This window comes from Festucalex cinctus, chromosome 17, assembly GCF_051991245.1.
Source record: "Festucalex cinctus isolate MCC-2025b chromosome 17, RoL_Fcin_1.0, whole genome shotgun sequence".
Taxonomy (NCBI): Eukaryota; Metazoa; Chordata; class Actinopteri; order Syngnathiformes; family Syngnathidae; genus Festucalex; species Festucalex cinctus.
Genome location: NC_135427.1, coordinates 2,398,142 through 2,422,102, shown reverse-complemented (window position 1 = coordinate 2,422,102; position 23,961 = coordinate 2,398,142). Strand labels below are relative to the sequence as shown.

General features: G+C 37.1%; 4 protein-coding genes across 12 annotated transcripts in view; all 4 read right to left on the bottom strand.

Moving 5' to 3' along the window:
• Nucleotides 1-541: 541 nt before the first annotated feature.
• On the bottom strand, nt 542-4,960 carry LOC144005284 (parvalbumin, thymic CPV3-like). Its single transcript, XM_077503384.1, has 5 exons — nt 4,794-4,960; nt 3,937-4,004; nt 1,483-1,615; nt 1,081-1,190; nt 542-772 (listed from the first exon to the last, which is right to left on the bottom strand). Exons 2-5 carry the CDS (start codon nt 3,995-3,997, stop codon nt 747-749), a joined length of 330 nt encoding a protein of 109 aa, XP_077359510.1. The 5' UTR covers nt 3,998-4,004; nt 4,794-4,960; the 3' UTR covers nt 542-746.
• Nucleotides 4,961-6,907: 1,947 nt separating this feature from the next.
• On the bottom strand, nt 6,908-22,195 carry LOC144004852 (parvalbumin alpha-like). 2 transcript variants are annotated; one of them, XM_077502483.1, is made up of 5 exons: nt 22,047-22,195; nt 11,052-11,118; nt 9,346-9,478; nt 8,898-9,007; nt 6,908-7,319 (listed from the first exon to the last, which is right to left on the bottom strand). In XM_077502483.1, the coding sequence occupies exons 2-5, from the start codon at nt 11,110-11,112 to the stop codon at nt 7,294-7,296; spliced, it is 330 nt and encodes a 109-aa protein (XP_077358609.1). In that variant the 5' UTR covers nt 11,113-11,118; nt 22,047-22,195; the 3' UTR covers nt 6,908-7,293. The 2 variants fall into 2 exon arrangements, with proteins under 2 accessions (XP_077358609.1, XP_077358610.1); XM_077502484.1 differs by lacking the exon at nt 22,047-22,195 and adding an exon at nt 11,366-11,776.
• On the bottom strand, nt 12,732-16,901 carry LOC144005184 (parvalbumin, thymic-like). 5 transcript variants are annotated; one of them, XM_077503189.1, is made up of 4 exons: nt 16,250-16,901; nt 16,040-16,172; nt 15,849-15,958; nt 12,732-13,918 (listed from the first exon to the last, which is right to left on the bottom strand). In XM_077503189.1, exons 1-4 carry the CDS (start codon nt 16,308-16,310, stop codon nt 13,890-13,892), a joined length of 333 nt encoding a protein of 110 aa, XP_077359315.1. In that variant the 5' UTR covers nt 16,311-16,901; the 3' UTR covers nt 12,732-13,889. The 5 variants fall into 5 exon arrangements, with proteins under 5 accessions (XP_077359315.1, XP_077359316.1, XP_077359317.1 ...); XM_077503190.1 differs by lacking the exon at nt 12,732-13,918 and adding an exon at nt 13,925-15,532; XM_077503191.1 differs by lacking the exon at nt 12,732-13,918 and adding an exon at nt 13,925-14,293.
• Nucleotides 20,906-23,961, bottom strand: part of LOC144004848 (regulator of G-protein signaling 9-like) — a 12,627-nt gene continuing 9,571 nt past the window's right edge. For all 4 annotated transcript variants that reach the window (XM_077502470.1, XM_077502471.1, XM_077502473.1 and 1 more), the window contains 2 exons: nt 23,487-23,884; nt 20,906-22,235 (listed from right to left, as the gene is read on the bottom strand). In XM_077502470.1, the coding sequence (XP_077358596.1) occupies nt 22,073-22,235; nt 23,487-23,884 (561 nt within the window). In that variant the 3' untranslated portion in view covers nt 20,906-22,072. The remainder of the gene's footprint in view (nt 22,236-23,486; nt 23,885-23,961) is intronic.

Below are 23,961 nucleotides of genomic sequence, written 5' to 3'. Positions count from 1 at the left end.
AGCTTCCACCTGGGAAAAAAAAAATTAACTATGTTATATTCACTATTAAAATTTATTTATTTTTTCTCAAAATATGCCTTTCACGTGATCCTAAATACATTTACAATTTTTTATTTTTTTTTTAACGTTCAACAATTCATGAGCTGTCATGGTTTGGCTTGACGTGAGTGGAAGAATTTTGCTGTACTCGACACTGTGTCTGTCATTTTTTCAAGAGTTGTACAGGTGAAGCAAGTTGACCTTATTTTTTTCCCCCTTCAATAGTTATGATTATGGTGGTGTAGTGTTTAAATAAATTATAGAGGATATTTGTGATATTACTATAATTAGTATTTTCTAAGATTTCTGAATACTTCCCCAAATAAGAACACCAAAATATTAGTGTTAGACTAACATTTTCATAAAAATAAAAAAGAGACACAAAAAAATAAACAAATTAAGCAGTCAAGAGGGTTTAAATGCTACTTTGGTGGTTTCAACTAACAGCCTGTCTCTACCATAGATACATTAGAACATTAATCAAGATGTCAAGACACTTGACTAGTATTGTTACCAACTTTATTTAATAAAACAGAGGCCACACATTTCATTTCTTTCATTGCCACATATTTGAAGGACAAACTGTGATAATTATTGTCTATCAGTGAGGGTGTGGGACGAAATTAAACAGAATATCCACTGAAAAAAAACAAAAACAAACAAAAAATCAATGGAAATGGAAGCAAGAACTGATCCACTTTCAGGACTCAGGACAGGACCATCATCTGGAACTCTAAACAGCAAGAAAACATTGTGAATAGAACATGTATCTGAAAATACATCGCTCAATTCATAAGCAGTGTTAAACATTGTGAAAAAAAAATCATGCATACTGTAGTCAAAATCATCCACCCAAAATAAAATCTGCATATTTTATTTAAGAAAACAGACAAAACTGTACCGCAAATACAAACTTGTCCAGCATCATAAATAATTTGAAAGCTTTAGTTAAACTCCAGTGCGTCAGGATAGCAACCCGCAGGAAAAAAGTGTTCTCCTCGCATCCGCTGCCTGTTTAGCTGCATGAAATCAGATACTGACCCTCGGCTCCGATCTTGCCATCGCTGTCGTCATCCGCCGCCGAGATGAAGCTTTTGGTTTCAGCCTCGGTCAGCGTTCTGGCTCCGGGGACGAACCGCTGCAGGAAAAACCTGCACAAACACAAATGTCACTCATGCGCGTACAAGATGTGTTGTGTCGATATTTCAAACACAACAAATGTGTTGTCAAATCAGAGCACAGCAAAAGGTGAATTATGTAACACAAAATACCATGATAACACTTATACATTTATAATCCACGTGGATTAGAAAGGGGCGTCTTTAATACAGCTGTGTGAGTTATTAGGTAGACCTTAATCTCTCGGTCATGCGCATTATAACATTTTACTATAAGAGATGTTCAAATAAATAAATACAACTGAAAAGCAATGAGATGTCCCACTTGAGCTCCGCCTCCTCCAGGTAGCCGCTGTTGTCCTCATCGAGGATCTGGAAGACATTCTGGACCTCCTGGGGCGTCTTGGAGGCGAGGCCACAGAGTCCGAAGAACTTCTTGTGGCAGAATGAGTCTGGAGCTGCACATATGCAGTGGCGCCTTGAATTACAAGTTGAATTTGTTCCCTGACCACATTCGTACCTCAAATCAATGAAATAAATGGAGATGCCAAAACAACAACAAACATACAGTAAAATTATTATTAACTCATTCACTCCCAAAAACGTATACCTTTTTTAGGTTTTTGTTTGCTAGAGTTTTTGTATGAAGGCTTTGATGCAGTTTCTGACCTGAAGTGGTCGCTTAAAGTGATAGTAGTTATTACAAAAAAAAAACAAAAAAAAGTGTGCTTCATCTGTTTTATTATGAAACAGATGAAGCACACTTTTTTTTTGTAATAATTACCATCGCTTTCAGCTTCCACTTCAGAAACTGCATCAAAGCATTCATACAAAAACTCTAGCAAACAAAAACCTAAAAAACGTATAAATACGTCTTTGGGAGTGAATGAGTTAAAAACAACGTAAACGATTGATTGCAGTAATAATGTCGGTGTAAAGAGGAAAAACAATATACTTTGTGTTTCGATTTATTCAATGCTAGTCTTAGCCCGTTTATAATTCTTCCTGTTGTGTGTTAGCATTAAGCTAGCTAACTTCATAAGACAAACGAGAGTATTGTTATGTCTCCCTGTATTTGTTGCTAACATTTGTGTTCGAATACAAGTTGTTTCTAGGTTTGGTACTGGAATTTCAATACTAGTTTTGTTAGCCTGTTTGCGTGATTATTGTGTTAGCATTAAGCTAGCTGACTTTCAGAACTCAACTTTATTTTTTTCACAACAGGGCAAAGTTCAGTAACAATAAAATAAAAATTGTTTAGAATATGCATGTGTTGTTATTGGTGTCTGAATATAAGTTGATTTTATATTTATAATTACTGGGATTGTTAACTTGACTTTTATTCTTTCCATTATGTGTTAGCATTAAGCTAGCTGACTTTCAGAACTCAACTTTATTTCACAACATGGCAAAGTCCAGTAACAATAAAATAATATATAAATTGTTGAAGAATATGCACGTGTCGTTATCATTTGTGTCTGAATATCAGTTGTTTAAATGTTGATAATTACTGGGATTTGTTAACTTGACTTATGATTCTTCCCATTATGTGTTAGCATTAAGCTAGCTGACTTTCAGAACTCAACTTTATTTTTTTCACAACAGGGCAAAGTTCAGTAACAATAAAATAAAAATTGTTTAGAATATGCATGTGTTGTTATTGGTGTCTGAATATAAGTTGATTTTATATTTATAATTACTGGGATTGTTAACTTGACTTTTATTCTTTCCGTTATGTGTTAGCATTAAGCTAGCTGACTTTCAGAACTCAACTTTATTTCACAACATGGCAAAGTCCAGTAACAATAAAATAATATATAAATTGTTGAAGAATATGCACGTGTCGTTATCATTTGTGTCTGAATATAAGTTGTTTAAATGTTGATAATTACTGGGATTTGTTAACTTGACTTATGATTCTTCCCATTATGTGTTAGCATTAAGCTAGCTGACTTTCAGAACTCAACTTTATTTATTTCACAACAGGGCAAAGTTCAGGAACAAAAACATTAAATAAAAATCGTTGAAGAAAATGCATGCGTTGTTATCATTTGTGTCTGAAATGTTTATAATTATTGGGATTTGTTAACTTGACTATGATTCTTCCCATTATGTGTTAGCATTAAGCTAGCTGACTTTCAGAACTCAACTTTATTTATTTCACAACAGGGAAAAGTTCAGGAACAAAAACATTAAATAAAAATTGTTGAAGAAAATGCATGCGTTGTTATCATTTGTGTCTGAAATGTTTATAATTATTGGGATTTGTTAACTTGACTATGATTCTTCCCATTATGTGTTAGCATTAAGCTAGCTGACTTTCACAACTCAACTTTATTTATATAGTGCTTTCACAACAGGGCAAAGTTCGGTTAATATCTTAAAAAAACTCATAAATTGGGTTACTTGTAAATCGAGGCACCGCCGTATATTAAATTGTTTGACAGAGTAGGCCTATGAGGTGAGATTAAAAATGCATGTGGCTCCTGGCTTGTGGGAGCTTTTTCCCTTTAACTGTTTTTTTTTTGTTGTTTTTTTTTTTTTTAAGTTCCGCAATGTCATGCAAGCACCAAAACAGGCAGGATGATTGAAAAGCTTTTGCAATCATCTGGAGGTGGAGATAAGAGGCTACTGTACAAAAGTGAAATTAATGCAGCCGGAGAAAAGATTACAAAGCGCGTCTTTACTTCTGTTAGGGGTTAAGGTCATCGCAGATTGATCAGTCACATACTGTATTAAAGTTTGGTCGTATGAGTGTGTGTGTGTGTGTGTGTGTTACCTTGACAGTCTTTCACAGCATTTTCAATGTCTTCAGCCGAGAGGATGGAGGTGAGGGACATGCTGGTTCTGCAGCGTGAAAAAGAAACGCGCTGCAAATTAGACACACTGGGTTTTCTCAACGTTCCCATTTTGGGCCAAAGTTGATGAATTTGATTGTTTTCATGTGGTCTATTGATATTATGACTTAATTATATGCGTAGCTAACCAGGCTAATTGATTAAATTGCCTCCTGGGGTCTTATCTTGTTGAATTGGCTTGGCAAGATAATGGAAAGGTAGAAGGGAGGAGCCTCTCATATAATTATAGACTGTGAAACAATACACGACAATAATATGAAACATTACACTGGGGAAAAAAAGCCTAAAAAGAAGAAATAAATATGAAATGAATCATACAAACAGTACAATATACATATATATTAGGGGTGTGATATATATCTCAATAAATTGATTTCATACAATTCAATGTACTTGCAGCTTTTAAATCAAAACCGATTTATCTGTATTGTCTATTGTGATGCAATAGCTGCAAAGATTATAATACGCCCCTTTTTTTTTTTTTATTGACTGGTGCTAATTTAAGTACGTTTAATATTGTGGGTGTCGTTTGCAGAGGCGGAGGACTGCATTGCATCATGCAGAGGCGAGCGTTCTCCTAAATAGAAACCAAAATATGAGGAAAACCTTCGCCTGTGATCCAATGCAGTGCCTGCAACGGAAATTTGACACTATTAACATGAACGTAATATTGCAGGATTTCAGGAAGAATCTGAAAATATAACATAATAACGTATGCAATGCATATTCTAAATATCTTACCTGGCCCACATCTGCATGATACAGATGTGCGACTCACCTCTGGACTTGGCGTCCTCTCAGGTCCAAAACAACAGCAGATAAAAAAAATTAAAAAAAAAAGTCTTTGCAGTGGCCCTTGGTAGCTGGCTGCCTCACTTTTGTACACTCTGCTTGAATTTCCACTGTGGGATCGGATGTTCCCTCAAGCTCGTGTTGCTCTACCTGCCCGATAAACTTTTTATAGCTGCGCTCACTCTTCCTTTCAGCGTAGGTTTTTTTTTTTTTTTTTTTTTTTTATCCAATCAAGTTTTCCGAGCCCTCGCTTTCGATGCTCTCGCTCTCCCTTCCCCAGCCTCCCTCCCTCGCTGGTGCTTCATGTGCGCATGAGAGATTATACACATATCACATTTAATCACGGCGCTTTCATCTATAGCAGGGATGGGAACTTTTCATGCTCAAGGGCCATGCACTGTAATATGACATCATTATGTTATTTTATTGTGTCATTATATTTTGAGTTCAAGTCCCTTATAATAAAATAAAATTAAGAGAAGAAAAAATATATATGTAGAATATTTTAAATCTAAAGATAAAATGAACGAATGAATGATAATTTCTTTTTATTATTTATAGATAATTTAATTACAATTATATAACTAATTATTTGACTAAATAAATACAATTTCCTGTTTACTGTACTTATTTTTTGTTATTGTTCAATATAAATGAAACACCAAATTCTTTTAAAAAAAATTAAGGTGAATCATGAATAAATTATTTTAATTAATCATTTTACTTTTTTTTTTTTTACAGTGAATTAACTTCCAATTTATTGAGTTAAATAATTTAAATAAATTCATTTTCTTATAAAAAAATTCATATTTTTTTTGTGAATTACCATTAATTTAACTAAATAAATAAATACATACTAATGTTAATTTAAGTCATTTTTTATTATTTACTATAAAAGAATTACCCGATTTTTGTAGAAATTAAAGTGGAACCTGACTAAATTATTGTAATTAAGCAATTTTTTAAATAATTAATTAATAAACATATGTAATGAGTTAAATGATAACATGCATTTATTATTTAATTTAAAAAATCATAATTTTTTAATGTTATGTTATTATTTTTATGTTAATATTTATTTTATTTTGTTATTATTTAGTTTATTTATAATACTGGTACATTAACCAATTATTAAAAAAAAAAAAGCAAACTAAAAAATGTTACATCGGAGACTTGTCTATTTCTAAAAATACTGTTTTTATTTTATTATTTACAATAATCTAATAATTGAGACAAATGGGGGAAAATATTATCTTGAATGAAAGCCGCAGCTCTGACAGGCCTCCACACTGTAAACATTCAGCTTGGATGAATGAGTGGAGTGGGCTGTATGTGGCCCATTCTTTTTCTATCTGCTTTTTCCCAGTATGCTGCTAAACCAGGATGAAATCAGAGGTGCGCAAATGCATTTGGTGCATGTCCCCTATGGATCATGTGAAAGACATTTCCCGCCTCACGACAACATCTGTCAGTCAAACAATGCAATTCGATGGACACTCACCAGTGGACAATGTAATAAAATATACAAATTCACAAATCAATACAAATATATTTCCTTTCAGCTGGGTTGCAGAATAAATTCAAGTTCTTTCCATGGATTTTTTTTTTTTTTTTTTTTTTTAGGGGCCTGATGATTACACCTGGTTACCGTGACGACCAGCTTCTTTCTCACTGATGGCTTTCCTCTGCAAAGGCGGCATCATCTCTGGTGGTTTTAGTCAGCATTTCTGTCAAACGTAGCACAGGCAGGGAGTTTTTTTTTTTTATTTTTTATTTTTTTATAACGAGAACCAAGGGAATAAAAGTCATTATTTCTCCATGTTTCTTCTTCTGAGGCCTGGTGTGTCAGCATTGCTGGTAGCGCTGCACCACTACTATGTGTTCAATTAATTAAGGGTAAGATGTTATTGATATTTAGTTGAAACTATGGCAATTGATTTGATTTGCAAAAACACGTTAGAACTACAGTGCCCCCTAGTGGCACTATTAGCGCCATAACAAAACAAAATATTTCAACGACACATGTAGAAAGACAAAATAACAATATTTTTTACCACTTTGACCCTCTTGAAGAAATAAAAACCAGGGTGAGACGCGGTATTGAAAAAGCACCTTTATTGTTTCCTCATCGTCCGTTTGCCATTCAAGTGCGCCAGCACTGATGTGACAGGAAGCAAAAGTCACAGTACAACGGCGACGTCAGAAGTATTTGAGAGAGAGAGAGAGAAAGAAAGAAAGGAAGACACGAACAAGCACACCACACACTTTAGTCAGCAGCTACATTCATCGTGGGCAGCGCAACCAACAGGGAGGCGGAGAGGCTTGATTTGGCTTCAGAGCTCAAAGGCCAAATGTAAAAAAAAATAAAATTAAAATAAAAAAAAATGAAAATGAAGGGAGAGAGTGAGAGGGAAGAAGAGAAGAGAATCTTGGCTCAAGTTGTTCCTTATGAGTAGTCAAGTAAGATGTTGGTCAGCTTTGTTGGTTTAGGACTTGACCAGAGCAAAAAACTCTGTAGAGAGAATGAGAAAGTTTTTTATTTTTTATTGATTTTTTTTTTTCCTTTTTTTTTTAAGATTCGTCTTATCTTACATATTAGATTGATGGTCCTATAATAATAATAATAATAATAATAATAATAATAATAATAATAATATAATAATAATATAATAAAATATTTCGTTTCTAATGCACTTCCTATTTAGTAAATAAATCTCAAAGTAACAACACAGGCATCATTAAAAGCAAAAAAAAAAACTGATAAAAGTAATAGACTGAACTCTTAAAATAATAATAGTAATAAATAATTGTCATTATTATAATAAATTAATTAATTAATAATAATAATAATAATAATAATAATAATAAAAGCAATCGTAAATAGTCATGACAGCATAAAAAAAAAAAGTTGAACTCAAAATTTCAAGGCAACAACTTCGAAATATTTACGGGTGTCATGCGATTAAAATTTTTAATCATAATTAATCGCATGACTTCAATAGTTACCTCACAACTACGTGCACATTTTATATCTGTTCTAAATGTACAATAACATGTAAATTAAAACATTTTTTCTCATTTGTGGGAAAAAATATGTTAAACTAATAGAAATATGTCTGCATCTTTTAGTCATTGAAACTGTAATTTCATAATAATTCATAAAATTGAGTTAAAATTAAGAATGTGCTGTCCTGTAAAAAAAAGTGTGATCTTGATTTGTTTTGAAGTCATTTTTCTGCCACTAGATGGCATAATTGCATTTTGTAAGACGTTGACAGCCAGCTCAGTGCATTTTTCTTTTCATATTAAGAGCTATGTCTCTCTTAAAAATATATATATATATATGTCTGCATCTTTTAGTCATTCAAACGGTCATTTCATAATGATTCATAAAATTGAGTTAAAATTAAAAACATTTGCTGTCCTGTAAAAAAAAAAAAAAAAAAAAAAAAGTGTGACCTTGATTTGTCTTGAGGTCATATTTCTGCCACTAGATGGCATAATTGCATTTGCAAGACGTTGAAGCCAGCTCAGTGCATTTTTCTTTTCATACGAAGAGCTATTTAATCTTTAACATAGGTTTCATACTCTTATTAACATAAAAGTGGGAAAAAAATGTTAAACTAATAGAAATATGTCTGCATCTTTTAGTCATTGAAACTGTAATTTCATAATAATTCATAAAATTGAGTTAAAATTAAGAATGTGCTGTACTGTAAAAAAAAAAGAAAAAAGTGTGATCATGATTTGATTTTTCTGCCACTAGATGGCATAATTGCATTTGCAAGACGTTGAAGCCAGTTCAGTGCATTTTTCTTCTATCTAATATTTAGTTTGAAGTAACCTGTGAAATTCTGCACATTTTTTTTAAATTGTAAAATACAAATTCAATCCAGTCTCCACAAATATATGCATTATTATTACATTCATTTACAGCTAAATTTTGACGTGGTTGCGTCTGCTGCATTGTGACTGGAATTCCCCCAGTAAAAGCTTTCCAATTAAGGGATGGTCATTCATTAAAATTAACGCACTATTATGTGACATTGATTAATCGTCGTGTCGTTGAGTTGTTGCTCCATGTCCTCACCCTCAACTCCGATCTTGCCGTCGCCATCAGTGTCACCAGCCAACAGAAACGCCTTCGTCTCCTTGTCAGTCAGCGCTCTGGCACTAGCAGAGAAGTTCTGCAGGAAGAGCCTGCAAAAAAAGATGGTCAACGTCAGTGACGTCATTAGAATTTTTAGTTCGGTTTCATGTTGAGTTGTACAAGGAGTCACGCTAATGCGAATCAGATGTTTTCTACGGTGGCAATAAAAAAAAAAAAAAAGTCTACACACCCCTTTGCAAAAAGGGGTGTGTAGACTTTTCATATCGACTTCGTCTTTTGCATGCCAGGCCGTTCAAACCCTCTCGGATGTTGCTCGGCGCTGACATCATTCCGATTTCAGACACATGATCCACGCACGACAAGATTCTGAGAAGTTGAAATCTTAGCCGAGACGTGTGGGGGGGTTATCGGAGGGGTTTTCGCCTACTTGAGCTCATCCTCCTCGATGTAGCCGCTCTTGTCCTGGTCAATGACAGCAAAAGCCTTCTTGATGTCTTCGCCGGACTTGCTGGCCAGACCGACCTTGGCGAAGAACTCCTTGTGCTTGAAGGAGTCGGCAGCTGCGCACGCACGCACATATGCACGACGGACATTAGTCACATGTCATTGGCACCCTCGCTGCTCGACAGGTGCGCCATCATCGCCAACTGCATTCCATGTTGAAGTGTAACACGCAGCTGGGAATCAATGTGCAACATACATATTCTAATACTCCAATTACATGTATGGAATTTTCTATGCAGGGACGTATACCACACATATAATTGGGAGCACTGAAAGCAGTGGAGTTAAAAACTGTGGTCCACTTATGGACTTTTTTCATCCATTATCTGCCATTTAATATTTGCTGCAGTAATTTAGCAAAAATTGCTCAATTAAAATGTATGAATTAATTCATTTACTTGGACTATTTTAATCTCCTAAATAATGCATTTCAGAAAGAAAATACATAAATGTACACTTTTGCATGTAAATTGAGCCTTTGTTTATTTAGTTAATTAATTAATGGTTAATTAACATACAATTTTGCATTTTTAAAAATCTAAACACCCCTTACCCATTTATTTATTTAATAAATTATAAAATAAAAAAAAATACTTAAATAATAACTTTAATACAATAATTTCAGGGTGTCTTGGTTAATTAATTAAATTTCAATAATTTAAAAAATCTAATAAAAATGAGAATAAATTATTTCATAGTTAAAATTAAATATTTTACATACAGATTGTCAATTCTATTTTTTTTTTTTTTTGCCCACACACTAAAGAGATGCAACACAAAAATGAGATAATTTAAAAAGAATTTGAATATTAGGAGTAAGTTTCTATTACAACAGTTAATTGACTTTTTTATTTTATTATGCATGTAAGGAATCCAGGTCTACTGCGACTCTAGAATATGTTATGCTCGCCAATTCATTAGGCACAATGAGGCACAATAAAGCTGCATTTTTTATTTTATTTTATTTTTTAATTTGCCTTTTACAAAATACTTATGTTCATTTTGGAGCAAGAGCCCTCTCAAAAAAAAAAAAAAAAAACAAAAAAAAAAAAAAAAAACTTTTACAGTACCTCCAGCACACCACAGTCACCAAAAACTCACAAATTCCATTTTTAAAATTAAATGTACGTGTTTTTGGAATGTTGTCAATCCTGTCGTTTTGCGACTAATGTTTTCAGTGACATTACCAACAGCATTTTGTCTTTGTTCAATGGAGGCTGAAACAGTGACGAGTTGCAGGATAACAAAATTACACTTGTCAATATCATGTGTGTCGTTGGATATTGTCAATCTTAACGTGTCCACTCTGTCATACTAACTGATGTGAAAAATTTTAAAAATTCCAAATATTTTTGTTAATTAGTACACAGTCAGTTGCTAACCAAATCGTGTTCATTTGATGCTAACATTAGCCTATCAACAAGCTCACATATTGTTAGGTGCACATTACCTACAGCTATTTTGAAAAAAAAAAAAAAAAAGTGGAAAAAAGTGCTATTCGCATTGTAAAGGCAGGATTTTTTTTTTTTTTTGTATTGGATCTCACTGTGCAAGTGTATTGAATCAAGTGTGAATATAATACGCAAAAGAGTTACGTAAGACAAGTGAAGACTTGATCGTTATTTTTACCTTGGCAGGCAGCAAGGGCTGCAGTGATGTCAGAGTTACTCAGAATTCCGGTGAATGCCATCTTTAACTGCGGGAGCAAAGAGGACAAAATAAACAACATAGACAGGATGGACATGCAGATATGTTGCCTTGTAAATCACAATGGCATAACATAATAATATTCATGCAACAAGTTGAATATGAAATGTTCCTCGCAGGAAAGGTAGTCCAATCTTTCCATAGCAAAGCAGCCAAAAAATAATGTAAAAAATCCTATGGTTGGATGGTAGTCCTCGCATGTCTCATCACATCAGCTTGAAGCGGTTGAAACTCACCTCGAGGTTCGATCTGACTGAGGATTCACTGAGAAGAATCTGCTCACTGCAGTGGGGCCCGGCGGCCAAAGCGCCTCAACTTATATACCTGCGCGCCGCCGAAATCCGATGCATAGGCCGAGTAATAGACACGGCGTGCGGCGTGCTCGAAGCAGACGCTAAAAATGTGTCAAGTGGACAGAGCTGATCTATTTATACGTACGTTTAAATGAAGATGCTTAAATGGTAGGCCCACGTGGAGTGCGGAGGCCCGTGTTGAAAAGTGCTGGACGCCGCGCGGGGCTAATTATACACGCTGCTGATTGGGGTGAAACGCGCGCTCGGGCCGTGCCGTCTAACTTGACAGGAGAGCAGGGAAGATTTGAGGGGCGACTTCAGTTGGCGTCGGGCCGTCATGTCGACATATTTGACAGCTCGGCGGGGTTTGTTTGGTTATCGTGGCAACCGGCGCCTTCGTAAGTCAGGATTGTGTGAGGTCTTGTATCGGTGCATCGCAAGATTAGTTCTAATGTCAGCAAAGTATAGATAACTACGAGGGGATATTCCAGAGTAAATATAAGTGCATGTACATGAAAACAGACTACAGTTTTATGAGGACTGTACTTGCAGAGCAGCAAATAATTAAGTTGGGTCTGTTTATTTACACCAGAATCACAGATAACATGTCTGCAATGAGTTTTGGGCCACGGTCTAATTTATGCGTACCTGCCTCTCCTCTCACTCTCTCGAATAGATGGATGGATGATATCTATCTATCTATCTATATGGATGGATGGATGGATGGATGGTTGTTGGATAGCTTGATAGAGGGATGGATGGATGGATGAATGAAATATTTGATGGATGGTCTGAAAATGGATGGATGGATGTTGGATAGCTTGATGGAGGGATGGATGGCTTGATGGATGGCTTGATGGATGGATGGATGGATGGATGGCTTGATGGATGGCTTGATGGATGGATGGATGGATGAATGAAATATTTGATGGATGGTCTGAAAATGGATGGATGGATGGATGGATGGATGGATGGAATCTATTGATCTGACTGGATGGATGGATGATGGATAGCTTGATGGATGGATGGATGGATGGATGGATGGACGATGATGGATGGATGTATAAACGGTATCTATCTAACTGATATTTATTGATCTGAATGGATGGTTGGATGATGGATATTTATCTATCTGGATGGATGGATGATATCTATCTAACTGGATAATGGATGGATGAATGGATGGATATCTATTGAGCTGAATGGATGGATGGATGGATGTCTATCTGGATGGATGGGTGACATCTATCGATCTGGAGGGTGGATGGATGGATGATCAATCAATCAATCTATCTGGATGGATTGATGGATGGATGTATGCTGGTGAATAATAGTTGGATGGACGGATAATATCTATTTCTACTATCTGTAGACAGACAGACGGGCCGTTATGATTTCCTTGTACCCTAAATATTGAGCTATAAAGCACACGGCCATTGTGAGAGCAGAGGGACCGATTTCAACACTCCGATTCAGTCGTACAAACTAGTCCAGCACTTGATTCTTCAGACTTATAGCCCCGCCTCTTACGCCCATTCAGATCATTTCTCCTTATGGTGATGAAACTATTCGGGCGTCTATTTTGGGAAAGCGTGTCATCATCTCGGCATTTCAAGTCTGCATGTCAATGTGAAACGCCGGAATGCCTTCCGGCACCGCTTCGCTTTTCGACGCATGCATGCAGCTTGTTAAATGTTTAAAATACACCAAACTCCAATTCGAGGTCGTCGATGTCTTTACAATGTGAATTTGGCCGTGTTGAAAACGTAGCAACGGTCAAGCGAGGTCCCGTCACCTCGAACGACTCGGGCCTCAGATAGCGGAACTATTCCTGCGCCTCCTTCAATATCCGTGTTACGTTACAAATATCCTCACGGAGCAGCAATTAAAGTCCATCAATATCAGCGGGGATTATCCTCCTCCATTCCAAACCTCATATTTGAGTCAAACGTCCTTTAATAAATGCAGATTCTCAACACGTACGCCGAAAAACGACTTTACTTACTTCTATTCATTCCGTAATTGAACACTTTAGTGGCCTCATGTCCGCCATCTATTTACACTCGTGTGCTTGCAAGTGTGCCGTTTCGAAATAAACGCAAGCAAATGTACTGGCACAGAAAGCGGTCGCAGCTGGCCGGTTGGAGGCCGGGCCAGAATTCAGCGTTTCCTCGTCAAAGCCGTGCCAAATTGTTGCGCTCTCACCTGCACATCACGACGATTACTGTCAAATATGGATACTACGACGACGATGACGACGAGCAGAAAAAAAACAAATAATAATGACAGTGACATCTTTTTTGATAGACAAGTGCCTTTATTTAAAACTAGTATATGCAGAATGACACATAACAGAGAGGATCCATTTATTTGAAAACTTCACTTGGAAAGTTTTTCAACTAACAGTTAGTTAACATCCACCCTGAGATTATTAAGACAGTAAACCACGGAGACATAATTCTCATAATTATGAAGACTTGACCAGGGCAGAAAACTCTGAAATATAGAACAGAGAGGGAAAAGAAATTATCGTATCATCTTATTATGACAGGTTTCATTGGAGTTATATTAATTTAATTTATTACAATTCTTTTATTTTACGTTTGTTAAAACAAATTTTGAACATGTTTAAAATTTCCTTGTGACAAGAAAGACTGTTTGGAAAACATGTAAAGGGATACTTGACTCATATTTAGCCATTTTTGGCAGTCAAACATGAATATTTTGCCTATAATAAATGTGATATTTTCATTATTTTTCATGTTAGTACCTTTAAAAACACATTTTGCAACTTGCTGTCGACTGAAAATGACATCACAAGGGCTCAGGTAGCCAATCACAGCTCAGCTTGTGAATGTCACATGACCAAACCTAGAAAACAGGTACGTAAACTTTCGTTTTCAAGGATTTTTTTCCCACATAACTTTATTGAACAATTCTAAACAGATTACACAAACAAATTGTAGTAGTTGTTTTTTAAAGGTATTTGTTCAATAAAGCATTTAAAAAAAAAAAAAAAAACTTAAGGCATTTTGCCTTTACAGCTGTTATTCCCGGTCCGCCATTTTGGCCCCCGATCCGCCATTTTGGCTCCCCATCCGCCATATAGCCCACAGTGCTTTCCCCATCCACTATTTATGCTGCATTCGAGGATGGTCGGAAGTCGGAAAAATCCGAGTTGTAACTTCCCTGTTCCGACTTTAAAGCATTCGAGGCGAAAGTAATCAACCAAAATGGCGGATAGTGATAAATTGTTTTTTATTTTGGTCCTCAAAACTCAATTTGACCTCCAGAAAACTAACCTTTTTGTTTAAGTAGTTGACTGTATAATTTCATGCAGGGAGATAGCGGCAATACTGTCACGTACGTTGCATTAAGTGAAGTTATGTCAAATATTTATGAATGAAGAAAGCTATCTAGTTTTATACTCGAGTAAATTGTGTTTTGTCATTCAGAGTGACATCAAATTGTAGTCCGCCGGTGAAGTCGGGGTCCTTTTTGTCTTCCGACTTCGCAAGTGGAATTTCCGGGTTCATGGGGGCGTTCCCGTACACACTTCCTGGTTTGAACTCGGAAAAGTCCGACTTCCGACCATCCTCGAATGCAGCATTAGCCTTTAGCTAATGCTAGCACTTCTGCACTTGTGGAAGTATCTTTGGCTTTTTCGCACATGAGTCTCCCCCTCTTCTTTTCCATAATGGTAAGTACAGCATCTTATTTTTTTTTTTTAATGTGTTTTATATTGTTTTTGCAAATTATTTTGATGTAAATCTTGACTTTAATGGGGAAATTCGACTTAAGCCGAAATTCGGGTTACATCGCTAGCATAGGAACGGAACTCCGACCATAACTCAAGGACTGCCCGTAGTCAACAAAATATTATCATCTTACTGTTAACTCATTTGCTCCCAATAACGTGTAAATGTGTTTTTTTTAATGTTTTAAGTGTCCCAAAGACGTATTTATACGTTTTTGTTTTTGTTTTTATGCTAGAGCACACAGAAGGCTTTGATGCAGCCTCTCAGCTGCAAAGAACGGTTGCAGAAATGGTAGTTATTACACAAACGGCCAGCAGGTGGCAGCAGAGCAAAGGAGATCAACCAGGGCCATCTAAAAAAAAAAAAGCTAAATTACTTACAATTTTAAATAGATTTGTGAAAACTGATGAAACTTAGCTCTCTTCTAATGCTAATTGCTGCAAAACGGAAACAGATTTTCTTTCTGATGAAAGAAGAGACTTTAATCTTTCTTTTGATAGGTTCCATGTTTTTATAGCAATCGAACACAATATTCTGTGGGCCTTGCAAAATCAGTCAAAATTCAGTAAAACAGGCGGGAGCGAACGGGATTGCGAAATGTGAAAATGGCGGCGAGTGAATGAGTTAAAAATGGATCAATGAGTCAAGTATCCCTTTGAAGAAACTACCTTCCCATCCAATCTTGCCATCGCCGTCAGAGTCTCCTTCTAGTAGGAAGGCTCTGGTCTCAGCAGCCGTCAGCGTCCTGGCTCCTTTGGAGAAGTTCTGCAGGAAGAGTCTTCATAACGAGATGATCAATGCTAACCGCAATCGATATTAGAAGCCCAACTCAAGTCGGGAGATCGACGATGAACTCAACTGTAACTCATCCTGCTCGATGAAGCCACTTTTGTCCTGGTCCAAGATGTTGAAGACCCTCTCGATCTCTGTTGGAGTCTTTTTGGATAATCCCACAGCTTTGAAAAACAGCTTTGGGTTAAAAGAATCCTTTGCTGGGAGAAGAAGAAAAAAAACAAACACTAATAAAGATTCAAATCTTGTCAAAAAAAAGAAAGTGAAAAGTTGGTACCTTTACACGCGTTAATAGCAGAGGTAATGTCCGAGACGGCGAGGACGTCGGTGATGGCCATGATGATGGAGATTGTTGTGTTTGAGGTGGCAGCCGCCGCGGTTTGATGTACGGGAAGAAACGACGACGAATAGGTTTCACCCCCACCACGCCGGGTGTCACAAACCACCAGCGTCCTTCTGGCCGCTGTCACCCGCAGCTGACCACTTCAGACGTAATTAACGCTAACGGGCTGGCGAACCAACAAGATGGAAGTCATGGCGGAGGTGGGAAGTCGGTCACGTTCAAAAAGGTGCAAGTCAGTTTTTCGACGTCTGAGACGTTTTCCAAACTGTTCTCTAATGGCCACGAATGCGACTGGAGAGGACAATCAAGCAAGAATTACAATTGGCGACACGTACAGCACCGACTAAGGTTATGATAGTTAACGAAAATTAACAAAATAAAACAACATTGAAAAAAAATAGATAAAAAGATGAGTGCTTTTAAAAACAAAACTATGGTAATTGAAGCTACATTTTTTTCATTTAAAAAACTATAATTCTAAGGAAAATGTATTTTAAAAAATGAACACACCTGTTCTGAAAACATACTCAAACTAATCAAAATTGAATTTTGTTAACGAAGTAAAATAAAAACAAGAGTGCTTAAAAAAAAAAAAAAAAAAAGATAACTACAGTTTTCATTTATAAAACTAAATAGAATTAAAATGAATACGTCCTTCATTTTCACCTTTGCTAATTAAAAAATATTTTGTAAAATAAAATTTTGCACTTTCAAAAAAGTGTAAACTATCCTTTTCTAAAATCTTACTCAAACTAATCAAAACTAAAAAAAAAATGTTCATGAAATAATAGAAATGAAATGAAATAATAGAAAAAAAAAACAACAAAAAACCCAACAAAAACAAAAACGCAGACAGAGAGGTTTTGTTTTGTTTTTTTAACGACCATGTATAGTATAGCTTTTTTTTTTTTTTTTGTTAAACGATCATGTACAGTAAATTGTTTTGTTAAAAAAAAAAAAACATGTAAAAGTCGTTTTTTATTTAGTCATTTTTTTAAACGATCATGTACAGTAAGGCGTTTTTTGTTTTTTTGTTTTTTTTAGTAGTATGCAGATTGTACCCCGTCTACTGCCCGAAGCCAGCTGGGATAGGCTCCAGCACCCCTGCGACCCTTGTGAGGAAGAAGCGCTTAAGAAAATGGATGGATGGATATATTAACAGCTCACGAACAAGTCAATCCTCTCCCCACCCTGAATGTAGTTACTCAAGTCATCCACAGGAGGGGAATATTGCATCGTATCTCAGTTGCTTCTCCGTTTTGCTCTAAACTTTCACAACAACTTTGATTGAACACCCACACGGACGATTCTTCTTTTTTGTTGAACTATATTTCCTTGGCGTCTTTAATGGTGCGCGTCTTATAACGGTACGCTTATTGTTTTATCACATTACTGAAAGAAACGAGCCGAAACCCAGATATATTGACCTGAAACGTCACCCTTCCCGCGAGTGCGCCATCTTCTGGGGCCATTTGGTACTGCATCCAAAGCCACTCATTTACACGTGGAGGACTTTTTTTTTTTTTTTTCCCCCCCAAACTAAAACTGGTTCTCAAACTAGGGTCCACAAACTGTAAATTTTTAATTTTTCTTAGAACAAAAGGTGTATTCTTATGGAAAACGTCGCTTTTTTTCTTTTTTTTGTCAAACTCTACATGCTCCACCTACTTCCTTGTCCAGTGTGGGCTTCCTCTACTCCGCCTACATGCTGGCTCTATTCTGATCAAAGCTACTATGGCCATCTGCTGGCAACTACATCTCATTACAATTATTTGTTTTCAGCTCAATACTTGCGGGACACTTCCATGAAGTTCTCCTACGTCTAGTACATTAAATAAAAATAAAAGTAATAATAATTCGTGGACGGCAATGAATGAGTTAATGTGAAACTCAATGTGAAAAATGAGAGAAATATGTTGTGTTCAAAACAAATATCTTTGGCTTAAGTCTGCTAGCTTAATGCTAACTCATAATTGGAATCACCATAGTTGAGCTAACAAATAGCAGTTTATACACCAGTGTACTCTTTGAACACAAATGCTGCAGCGACACAAAGACAGTAATACCCAGAGACATATATTCTTTATCCTCAGCGAAGAGTGACTAATATTACAAAAAATTCATATTAAGCAGTATACATATATAAGTAACACAAGATGAAGTACTTAACCTTTAGTGGATAGCACTGTGACCTACTGGTTAGCACATCTGTCAACTGGAGTGAGGTTCAGGGTTCGAATCCCTAGTGGTTAGCACATCTGTCACATGGCCTGAGATTCAGGGTTCGAGTCCCTACTGGTTAGCACATCTGCCTGTCTGAGGTCTCAGGGTTCGAACCATGAGCATATCTGCCAAATGGTCTGAGGTTCAGGGTTCAAATCCCGACTGGTTAGCACATCTTCCACAAGGTCAAAGGGTCACGATTCTAATCTCAGTTTGCATGTTCACTCATTCTTATGTGAGTTTTCCGAAACGTGCACGATAGGAAGATCAAAATTTATGTAGGTGTGACTATAATAATATATAGCGGACGTTATGGCGTCACACAGGCAGCACGTGAGGCCCTCTGGCTCGGTCACACGGTGACGCGAGCGCCGTTTCCTCAGGATGAGCCCACGGTGAGACCTGCGACAGGCCGAGGAGCGCAGCGACGACAAAAACATCCTCTGCAACCCCCCCACGGCCTTGTGCCTTTCCTTACTAACGCGCTTGTTTTCAGGAAGACCGGGCTTCCTGTGTGATGGACGAGAGGCGGGAAAAAGGGGGATGGGCGTGTTATGAAGCGATGTGAATGAGTTTGTGGTTGCGCAGTATTCAGATGGATTAAAGACGAGACACTTGCTCAATAAGGAGTAATTCACGGCACAGGTCATTTGGAGACTTTGTGTTGGGAGTCATCAGCATGTCGTGGGAACAAGCACAGGTATGAACGCTTGGTTAGTGATGCTGCGGAGAAACTGTGGAGGTTCATGTGCGTTTACTGCAGAGGTGGGCAAACTTTTGAAATCAGCCAATCCGACGACTGTCTTTTTTCCAATTTATTTATTCTTTTTTCCTTGCCTGGTTCGGGGTATTTCAGTCAGTGGATGTGAATAATAAAATAATATATAACCATTTTGTGATCAAGGGCTACATAAATAAACTTTACTATTTATAAAAACATTACTTTTTGTTATAAACTATATCTGGCCATGACCCAAATTTATTTTCCTTTTTACAAGGTAATTTTTAAATGTAGTTTGTCTTGTGAGAAATGTCTTGATGATCTGAAACATGTGAAAAATTCGTGTTTTTTAATTTTTTTAATTTGTTTTGAAATTATTTTTTATATCTTTTTTTATCGTATTTATTTTAGCATTTTATTTACTGGCTTTTATTTTTACATTTGGTTTTATAAGATTTCATGTGTATGATAGTATGTATGCGGATCTCAATGTGCAGCACTTTGGAAACGCTTGTTTATAAAATGTGCTATAGAAATAAAGTGGATTGGTTAAATAACCAAAAACACAAGTCAGGAGAGGAGCAAATTGTTTTTCATGGCACAGTATAGAATCTATAGTGCAGGCGGGTAATAATTAGTCTTCCATGCAGCCAGTCAGACTGAAACCAAATGTGTCTCACTCATCCGTGTGACATTTGGACGCAAGACGCTGTGGAGCTATATCAGATTCTGAGCAACCGAGACGGGACCCATCCATCATGTGAAAATAGAATGTGAACCGCAACGAGAACAAGCCGTATCATGAAGAAACAGAAATACTGCGGGGACAAGCTCTCACTGTGAATTCTTGCTTTCATTGCAGAATCTTTTACTTCCATGGCCCCGTTGCGAACTTCTGACAACAACATCCTGATGCTGTTTGGGTGTGTCAAGCAAGAACTCCAGCATCAGTGATTTTGTTGCCAGAGGGGGGACACGATCAACCCGGTCTGAGAGGTGGGACGGTCACAACCGGGAAGCTTGGAAAACATTACCGTTATGCATTTGTATTTATTATTTATTTAATTCCAGATGTCAAATCCAGGTCCAGAAAGTAAAAAACCTGCCACAGTTTAGCTGGGCTAAAGCATAGATAAAACATAGGGCTAAAGCTACATTGCACCTAGCTAGCTAGCTCTAGCTCCCATGGTGCTTGTTTACCTTTTAGGGAGCTAGCTAGCTAGCACATAGGGCTAAATCTAAACTACACCTAGGTAGCTAGCTAGCTCCCATGGTGCTTGTTTACCTTTTAGGGAGCTAGCTAGCTAGCACATAGGGCTAAAGCTAAACTGCACCTAGCTAGCTAGCTAACCTGCATGGTGCTTGTTTACCTTTTAGGGAGCTAGCTAGCTAGCTAGCACATAGGGCTAAAGCTAAACTACACCTAGCTAGCTAGCTAGCCCCCATGGTGCTTGTTTACCTTTTAGGGAGCTAGCTAGCTAGCACATAGGACTAAAGCTAATCTGCACCTGTGGCATTGTTTATACGTTCTGGACCTGGAATTCCATTTTCATATACCACTAATTTAACCATTCATCCTCTGAATATTTACATCACACATAAAAAATACTCGTGACGTGAATAAAACACATGGGTCCTTAATAACCCTGATTTTAAGACACGTTATTTATTCACGTACTCATCAATGAGGCACTTGACACAAGTAGTGGAATGTACCCGTCCAACGCCACACCATTTCAACAAAAAATTTCCATTCTTGAATCTGTAAACATGTTCAAACAAGCGTCGCTCACGCCGAGCACCAAAACATCGCTATAGTACAAAAAAACGGCGTCACATACAAAACTAGGTTGCTAAAATGACTTTGCCACAAGAACCCATCTCAATGTACAGTTTTGTTTATGTCCAGTGAAAAACGTGTACAGTAAACCCTGCGGTACAACCCTCAATATGGATTCAAATTAAAAAAAAAAAAATCTTAAATTTAATTTTACCCTTCTCACATACTTTATACATAACCATATTTAAACTGAATAAAACACTTGCTAAAACACACTTTTTAAACATGATAAAATGTACAAAATACTGCATTTTGGTGACTGTTAGATCGGTGTGTTCCTTTAAGAGGCGGAGCCTGTTGGTGTGATGTGGTCTGTGGAGAGCTGTGGATGACAGCAGTCTGTGTGCGTGTGCTTTCTGTGTTGTACTGTTCTTCTGGTGCGATAGAAACAGATGAGAAGTCACCGGCTCTCCTTTCCCACATATGAGGGCATTACAGTAAGTAAGTATACTATAAAATCCCATGAAAAGATTGCTTAAAAATCTGTAATATAGCAGGGGAACACTGTATTAATCTTTTCATAATTCATATTAAAAAAAAAAAAAGTTTTAATTTCCATTTCATTTAAACATTTTAGTTATAAGAAGAAAATAAACTCACAAAATGTGCATGTTTTTCACTGGACTGCAACAATTAGAAAACTAAGTTAACACCAAAGGGCTCAGTCCGAATGTCGTCTTTGGCAATTTATAATTGGAGTTTTCCGTCCAAGACAGTATGTTTGCTTTTTCATTGACATTATTAGTCGGCGTAAGGCAAAAACTAAATAAGGCGACTACTAATCAGTAAGGCTGCAGTGGGGCTACTCGGAATGAGGTTTGAATGTGAACGCTACAATTCACTTTGAAAAGCTTTTCAGACGTTCAAACAGCAGATATTAGAGGGTCCCATTTCAGCTGGAATGTTACAAAGAAGGCTGAAAGAAAAAGGAAAAACCCTTTCGGTACCTTTTTTCACTTTTCTTTTCTTTTTTTTAGCCAGCCCCGTTGTGAGGGGTGAGGCTCTCCCAGGGGCAGATGATCTCCTTGGCTCCCAAAGCACCCTGGGAGGTGGCCCGGTTTTCCTCGTCTTCATCCTCGGACTCGATGGGGTAGATCCGACACTCCGGGGGGATGTCCACCTTGATCTGGAAAAAGCTGCCACACGGAAGAGGATTAATTGATCAGTCCTCTCACCAGTAATAAGAGAATAAACACAACAATACTCCCAGTTGAAGTTTACTGTCAAACTAAACACAACACATTTAAACTAAGCACATATGGCAGTTATGCTTTAGATATGTTTGTTTAATGGTAACAAACTGAAAAACGTCATAGAGGAGGTAACGAATAGCATCGGTGTTGTGGTGTTGTAACCCTTTACACAACAGATACTTAAACACAAACAGGGGAGCAAAACAAGTAGACACATAATGCTCAAAAGTATATCTTCTTTATCCTCTGCAAAGAATCATATTTGCGTGTCTTGTTTTATTTTTTTTTCCCCAGAATTTTTTTTTCAAAAATAAATAAATAATATTTTAAATGAAATTTAAATGAAATGAAATGTATATTTTTTATTTTAAATCAATAAATAAAACAAATGTAATAAAGTCAATAGGCAGTTTGTGTTGTTGTTGTTTTTTTTTTATTCTGTTTTTTTTTGGCTGGTCTTTGCGTGTTTTGTTTTGTTTTCCCCCCCAGAATTTTATTTTATTTTTTTTGTGGCACAAAAAATAAATTCATTAATTAAAAAAATAATAAATTAAATTTAAATTAACTTAAAATGTAATTGTTTTTTAAAATTAATAAATTTAAAAAACTGGATAGGCAGTTTGTGGTTTTTTGGGGTTTTTAAAAAAAATAATAAAATATTTTGCATTTTGCCTGGTATTTGCGTTTTTTGGGTTTTCCCCCAGATTTCTTTTGTTTTTTGTTGTTTGGTGGCACAAAAAATAAATTAATTAAAAAATATTTTAAATTAAATTAAAATGTAATTGTTTTTTATTTTGAATAAATAAAAAAATGTAGAATATTCAATAGGCAGTTTGTGTTTTTTCAACATTTTTGGGGGATTTTTTAAAGCACATAATTGGCATCAATTATGCACTGATTTTTGCGATTTGCAGGGCAACCTCTCCCCTAAAATTAGCTAGTGTCTACATTATACTGCCCCCAAGTGGTTAATGCATGAACATCAGAAGACTAGCATAATGTGCATTGAATTGATGCCAAAAAAAGTGGCAAAAATGGTTTCATTCTTTGCATTCAATTTAATTGCCATTCTCCCTTTTAAAAAATACCATTTTAGGCTGGTGCGGATTAATGCTACTTTCTCATCAAAAGTCCAAATCTAGCATATGATAACAAATAATTTGATGATCATCTCTATAAATGATTTCCACTCACTTGCCAATCCTCCTGGACGGAGCCTGGCTGGAGGCGTCCGGACTAATCGGCCGAATGCGTCCGCCGGCCCCGGCGGCCGCGTGGCACCTTGGCGACAGGCTGGCGAAGACGGCGGAGGGAGCGCCGCCCACGCCGCAGCGCCGCCTCAGCAGCCGCCGCAGCGAGAGCGCCACCCGCGACTTGCACGTCGGGCCGGGGGCCCGCGCCGCCTCGCCGCCGTCCCGCTCCGCCTCTCCCCCGGGTTCCGCCCGCCGATCGGAAGCGGAGGTGCTGTCCGGCGCTACGCTGACGGGGGACGGGCACGGGACGGCGAGGGAGGACGAGGCGTTGGCGGTGGGCGAGTCCATGAGGCCGGAGTATACGGCTAGGTGGGGCACCGGGGTGGTGAAGCGGCATAGCTGTGCGAGCGAAACACATAAAGAGATTTCGATGTTGCGATTTAAAAACGGTAGGAATTAGGGCTGAGCATTTTTAT

Coding starts and splice junctions, on each gene's coding strand:
- LOC144004852 (XM_077502483.1), bottom strand. CDS start 11,112: ATGGCATTCACCGGAATTCTGAGTAACTCTGACATCACTGCAGCCCTT. Junction 9,008..9,345: donor ATCGAGGAGGATGAGCTCAA/GTAGGCGAAAAC, acceptor CTTTTTTTGCAG/GCTCTTCCTGCAGAACTTCT. Junction 7,320..8,897: donor CGGCAAGATCGGAGTTGAGG/GTGAGGACATGG, acceptor TTCTCTCTACAG/AGTTTTTTGCTCTGGTCAAG.
- LOC144005284 (XM_077503384.1), bottom strand. CDS start 3,997: ATGTCCCTCACCTCCATCCTCTCGGCTGAAGACATTGAAAATGCTGTG. Junction 1,191..1,482: donor CTGGAGGAGGCGGAGCTCAA/GTGGGACATCTC, acceptor GTGTTTGTGCAG/GTTTTTCCTGCAGCGGTTCG. Junction 773..1,080: donor TGGCAAGATCGGAGCCGAGG/GTCAGTATCTGA, acceptor CTTGCTGTTTAG/AGTTCCAGATGATGGTCCTG.
- LOC144005184 (XM_077503188.1), bottom strand. CDS start 16,310: ATGGCCATCACCGACGTCCTCGCCGTCTCGGACATTACCTCTGCTATT. Junction 16,173..16,249: donor TGCTATTAACGCGTGTAAAG/GTACCAACTTTT, acceptor TTCTTCTCCCAG/CAAAGGATTCTTTTAACCCA. Junction 15,959..16,039: donor ATCGAGCAGGATGAGTTACA/GTTGAGTTCATC, acceptor CTCGTTATGAAG/ACTCTTCCTGCAGAACTTCT.